We start from the raw sequence: 6,000 nt of genomic DNA, 5'->3' as shown, positions 1-6,000 counted from the left end.
AGAACTTTAGCAGGGTGAAAAGCAGAAGGTCTAAAACATTTTCCACTTCTCTAAATAATGGTACTATATCAAGAAAAAGATCAGTCAGAAACTGTAACTCAATCTAGCCTTGATAAAGGAAGAGACTTACCTTGCGATCGCTCTCGTTCCCAGAGGCGTTGTCACTGTCGCTGTCCGTCACTCTCTCCTTACACTTCAGGTCTATGGAGCTGGCAGGGTACGGGTCCTCTGTAGGGGGAAAGGGGAGAGTACTCATGGTTTATGTGGATAAACACCCATTTCTAACTTCCTCTGCCAGTATATTGTACACGTAATATGCATGTCTGGGAATCGTTTGTGTAATTTCCTGCGACCAGATAGACATTTATTGTCCCTGAAGCGCAATTGAATTGAATTTCTGAGTTATTTCTCAAACTGTCCAATTAAGATGTCCAATGATGATGTCATTATGGGAAAAGAGCTCCCGGTAGTGTTGTGTTTCCCAGCAGTGTAATAACCTGAGTTTACGTGTTTACAGGGGCTTACTCCAAAATAAGATTATAATTGTTGTTGAGATGTCACAGCAGCTTAGTTTCTCACCGATGACATCATCATCTCCCTCCTCTTCACAGATGACCATGCGTTCCTCATCACTGGTCATGTCCTCACTGACCCCCCTCTGAGACCGGGACAGGGTCTGGGTGCGCCCCGAAAACTGGCCACCACCATCCCCACACATCTGAGTGAGGAAGAGGAGGAGAGGATCCAGATATAAAAACAACAAAGTGATGGATGAGAGGGACGAGTCAGAATTGACACACCAAACTAAGAAACCTCTGTTTATCATTTGAGTAAAGTGGCTGTGGTGAAAACAACATTATGCGGCATGGCCTTACCTGTGACAGTTCGGCCAGGGCCTGTGTGTTGCCCTTCTCACTCCTCTCCAGGCTGTGCATGGCACTCTGGGAGAAGGCTCGGGGGCGGGGTAGCTGACCTACATGCCCCTCCCCTGGATTCCGCTCAGACACACCCAGCAGGCCAGGCCCCACCCCTTTCAGCTCCACACCATGGGGCTCTGGGAGAGAGAAAGTAAGGGGGAGAGAGACAGTGGTGCATAGCGAGAGGAAAGAGAGAGCTAGATAGATATTCAATTATAATGTTTTAGTGATGACAGAGCTCAGAGGAAACCTTGGCAATCAAATGAACCTCTCTTCCTTTCTGTTATCTCTTATTTGGGTGTAGAGCAACAGTGTGTGACTCACCGGTGGTCTCAGACATGCTCCTTTCTCTAATGTCTTTGCCCCCCGGCCCCAGGAGCCCTCGGCCATCAGAACTAGACTTCTTCCTGTCTTTGTTGCACCACTTCCAGTCTGGGTGGGCCTTAAAGTGGGCCTCCTTCACCTGAGAAAGAGGGAAAGAGGATGAGCAAACAAAATACATTCATTTTTTGTCTGCTTAGTCAGGTCAGACTAAACCATTGCACTAAATTGGTGTGTGTGTAACACCTGGAAGGCGAGGTCATGATACTTCTGCTTCTCTTTGGGCCCCAGGGCGTACCACCACTCGCCCAGGATCTTGCTAACCGTGCGGTTGTCCTGGTTGGGGTGCCTCTGGTGCACCAGCGCTCGATGACGCTTACTGAAGATCATGAACGCGTTCATCGGCCGCCTGATGTGGTCCTTCTCCCTCTGAGGGAGGAAAGAATGATTAGATGATAGGGTGAGACAAAGCCAGAGCGCCTTGCCAGGGATGCTCCTCTTTTAACAATGTGATTAAATGAGGAACGGAAGGTAAGAGGAGGTAAGGTAAGAGATGAATTGAGAAAATAAGTAAGAGAGAGAGGTGAGAGGTTACCTTGCCAGGGCTGATCTTGTCCCCGTCTTTAGGCAGGGCGCTGAGGGACTGAGTGCGTCTCTTCACAGGAGTCACAGACAAGGGCTCAGGAAGAACACTGGGGAAGAACCTGAGAGACAGACCGGTGGAGACAGAACCATGAGAACATCAGATATCTCTGACATATATATATATATACAGTTGAATTCGGAAGTTAACATACACTTAGGTCGGAGTCATTAAAACTCGTTTTTCAACCACTCCACATATTGCTTGTTAACAAACTATAGTTTTGGCAAGTCGTTTAGGACATCTACTTTGTGCATGACAAGTAATTTTCCCAAAAATTGTTTACAGACAGATTATTTCACTTATAATTCACTGTATCACACTGCCAGCGGGTCAGAAGTTTACATACATTAAGTTGATTGGGCCTTGAAACAGCTTGGAAAATTCCAGAAAATGACATCATGGCTTTAAAAGCTTCTGATAGGCTAATTGACATCATTTGAGTACATTGGAGGTGTACCTGTGGAAGTATTTCAAGGCCTACCTTCAAACTCAGTGCCTCAATGCTTGACATCATGGGAAAATCAAAAGAAATCAGCCAAGACCTCAGAAAAAAATTTGTAGACCTCCACAAGTCTGGTTCATCCTTGGGAGCAATTTCCAAATGCCTGAAGGTACCACACGTCTGTACAAACAATAGTACGCAAGTATAAACACCATGGGACCACGCAGCCTTTATACCGCTCAGGAAGGAGATGCGTTCTGTCTCCTAGAGATGAACGGACTTTTGTGCGAAAAGTGCAAATCAATCCCAGATTGATTGCACATGGGGACAAAGACCGTACTTTTTGGAAAAATGTCCTCTGGTCTGATGAAACAAAAATAGAACTGTTTGGCAATAATGACCATCGTTATGTTTGGAGGAAAAAGGGGGAGGCTTGCAAGCCGAAGAACACCATCCCAACCCTGAAGCACGGGGGTGGCAGCATCATGTAGTGGGGATGCTTTGCTGCAGGAGGGACTGGTGCACTTCACAAAATAGATGGCATCATGAGGGTGGAAAATTATGTGGATATATTGAAGCAACATCAAGACATCAGTCAGGAAGTTAAAAATTGGTCGCAAATGGGTCTTCCAAATGGACAATGACCCCAAGCATACTTCCAAAGTTGTGGCAAAAAGGTTTAACGACAACACAGTCAAGGTATTGGAGTGGCCATCACAAAGCCCTGACCTCAATCCTATAGAAAATTGTGGGCAGAACTGAAAAAGCGTGTGCGAGCAAGGAGGCCTACAAACCTGACTCAGTACACCAGCTCTGTCAGGAGGAATGGGCCAAAATTCACCCAACTTATTGTGGGAAGCTTGTGGAAGGCTACCCAAAACGTTTGACCCAAGTTAAACAATTTAAAGGCAATGCTACCAAATACTGTAAACTTCTGACCTACTGGGAATGCGATGAAAAAAATAAAAGCTGAAATAAATCATTCTATCTACTATTATTCTGACATTTCACATTCTTAAAATAAAGTTGTGATCCTAACTGACCTAAGACAAGGAATTATTACTAGGATTAAATGTCAGGAATTGTGAAAAACTGAGTTTAACTTCTTATGTCTGCATCCCGCTACCGGGATCGATAGGACAGCAGCCAGTGAAAGTGCAGGACGCCAAATTAAAAAAACAGAAATCTCATTATTAAAATTCCTCAAACATACATGTGTCTGATATCATTTTAAAGGTATTCTTGTTGATAATCCCACCAAAGTGTCCGATTTCAAATATCCTTTTCAGCGAAAGCACTACAAACGATTATGTTAGGTCACCATCAAACACAATAAGCACAGCCATTTTCAGCGAAAGATAGCAGTCAGAAAAAGCAGAAAGAGATAAAATTAATCACTAACCTTTGATATCTTCATCAGATGACACTCAGGACTTCATGTTACACAACATGCATGTTTTGTTTGATGAAGTTCATATTTATAACAAACAATCTGAGTTTACATTGGCGCGTTAGATTCACTAGTTCCAAAAACATCCAGTGATAGTGCATAGCCACATCGTTTCAACAGAAATACTCATCATAAATGTAGATGATAATACAAGTTATACCTCTCCTTAATGCAACCGCTGTGTCAGATTTCAAAAAAACTTTGCGGAAAAAGCATAATCTGAGAACGGCACTCAGAGCCCAAACCAGCCAGAGAAATCTCCGCCATGTTGGGTAGTCAACATTATTCATATATAAATATTCACTTACCTTTGATGATCTTCATCAGAATGCACTCCCAGGAATCGCAGTTCCACAATAAATGTTTGTTTTGTTTGATAATGTCCATCATTTATGTCCATTTATGTCCAATAGCGTCTTTTGTTAGGGCGTTTGGTAAACAATCCAAAAACGCAATCTGGTCCATTCGGACGAAACGTTCAAAAAGTTATATTACAGGTCGAAGAAACTTGTCAAACTAAGTATAGAATCAATCTTTAGGATGTTTTTATCATAAAAGTTCAATACTGTTCCAACCGGAGAATTCCATTGTCTGTAGAATTGCACTGGAACGAGAGCAACCTCTCAAGTGAAAGCGCGTGACTGAGAACGAGGCTGTAGGCAGACACCTTAGTAAAACAGCTCCCATCCGGCCCGCCTTCACATGAGCAGCCTGAAACCACGTTCTAAAGACGGTTGACATCTAGTGGAAGGCTTCGGAAGTGAAAATAACCCATATCCCACTATGTATTCGATAGGGGTGAGTTCAAAAACTACAAACCTCAGATTTCACACTTCCTGTTTGGATTTTTTCTCAGGTTTTTGCCTGCCATATGAGTTCTGTTATACTCACAGACATCATTCAAACAGTTTTAGAAACGTCAGAGTGTTTTCTATCCAATACTAATAATAATATGCATATATTAGCATCTGGGACTGAGTAGGAGGCAGTTTACTCTGGGCATGCTATTCATCCAAAAGTGAAAATGCTGCCCCCTATCCCAAACAAGTTAAATCATTAGAACACATTCACCAAAAACCACAAAATACCCCTGGAATGGATTTCTGCAAATATATATAAACACCACGGGAGTCCTCTTACATTTGGGAACTTCACAGTCCTATTGATCAAACAACCATGTAAAGGTAGGCTCTCTCTCCCTTAGTTATGCACATAACAAGATCATCAACGAATGCTAGCCATAGCAAGATGAGCTAAAATCTAACAAAGGAACAATTACGCATGTTTAAACGATGCGTAATTGTAGCCTCCACGACCTCCTGCAGCTTGCCTACCAATGCATGCTTGTCCCAACCAAGCACCCAAGCTAACTGGCTAAAGTTGGCTAGCTTACTAGTTAACTACTTCCAGACACAAATGAGAGAACACCTCACTCTGACCATTTTACTCGCCCTAGCAGAACTGATTAGGTTGTTTACCTGTCATCTAGAACGTTCGTGACTAACTATTACCTTTTTTTGCCTACGTTTACTGACATATTCAGCGGGTGTTACTCATTCGTAAATTCATCAGTTATTCTGCGCTCTGGCACACTCAGACGAGAGTACTCTGAAATCAGAGTAGATAGCCAGAGTGAATTTGCAAACGCAAGAGATATGCTAAGTCGTTCAAGATACCTGCGTCTCTAGCTGTGTATAGCCACCGAAAAACAGTATGAGGGGAAAAAGTCAGTCACTCACCCACCCACTCCTCCAATGGCATGACATCCTCCTAGCAGCTAGCTAACATTAGGCTCTGTGTTTTTAGATTGCTACATAAATAGATACAGTAGCCTATTAGCCACGTTATGACTGACTTGTGATCATTGCCCTTGCTAGTTTGATTGTATTGACATACCAGCCTTTGTTACATTTGTCAGTTTTTGTCCAAAATATTGAGTCATTTAAACTGAAACAGTGCATCCCGAATGGAGGCAGAAAACAATGTACCATTCATTGTATTGCTGAATTATATTAATCATGCATTGAACTGCATCCATCTATTCTGCCAACAATGCCTTTGTGTATGTCATGGAACATTGAGTCAAATATAACCTATTTAAAAAATATATCTTATAAAGTTGGTTTTGTAGCATAAACTGGGAATTTGATATTTTTGACTGATATTATGATTGTCTGTTTCATATCTGCAAAGTAGTTAAAACGTTGTCAATTCCACTTTAAAC

At 42.5% G+C, this 6,000-nt stretch overlaps 1 protein-coding gene across 1 annotated transcript in view; it reads right to left on the bottom strand.

Annotated features, from left to right (window-relative positions):
• LOC120041394 (protein capicua homolog) overlaps positions 1 to 6,000 on the bottom strand; it is a 72,322-nt gene that overhangs the window by 21,845 nt on the left and 44,477 nt on the right. Inside the window, exons 6-11 of the mRNA XM_038986348.1 lie at positions 1,834 to 1,942; positions 1,485 to 1,667; positions 1,242 to 1,380; positions 876 to 1,114; positions 580 to 718; positions 131 to 228 (exon numbers count right to left, since the gene is read on the bottom strand). Coding sequence (XP_038842276.1) covers positions 131 to 228; positions 580 to 718; positions 876 to 1,114; positions 1,242 to 1,380; positions 1,485 to 1,667; positions 1,834 to 1,942 — 907 coding nt within the window. The remainder of the gene's footprint in view (positions 1 to 130; positions 229 to 579; positions 719 to 875; positions 1,115 to 1,241; positions 1,381 to 1,484; positions 1,668 to 1,833; positions 1,943 to 6,000) is intronic.

The sequence above is a fragment of the Salvelinus namaycush genome, unplaced genomic scaffold, assembly GCF_016432855.1.
Source record: "Salvelinus namaycush isolate Seneca unplaced genomic scaffold, SaNama_1.0 Scaffold457, whole genome shotgun sequence".
Classification (NCBI taxonomy): Eukaryota; Metazoa; Chordata; class Actinopteri; order Salmoniformes; family Salmonidae; genus Salvelinus; species Salvelinus namaycush.
Note: the sequence above shows the minus strand (reverse complement) of the source record. Positions and strands in the feature narration are given on the sequence as shown.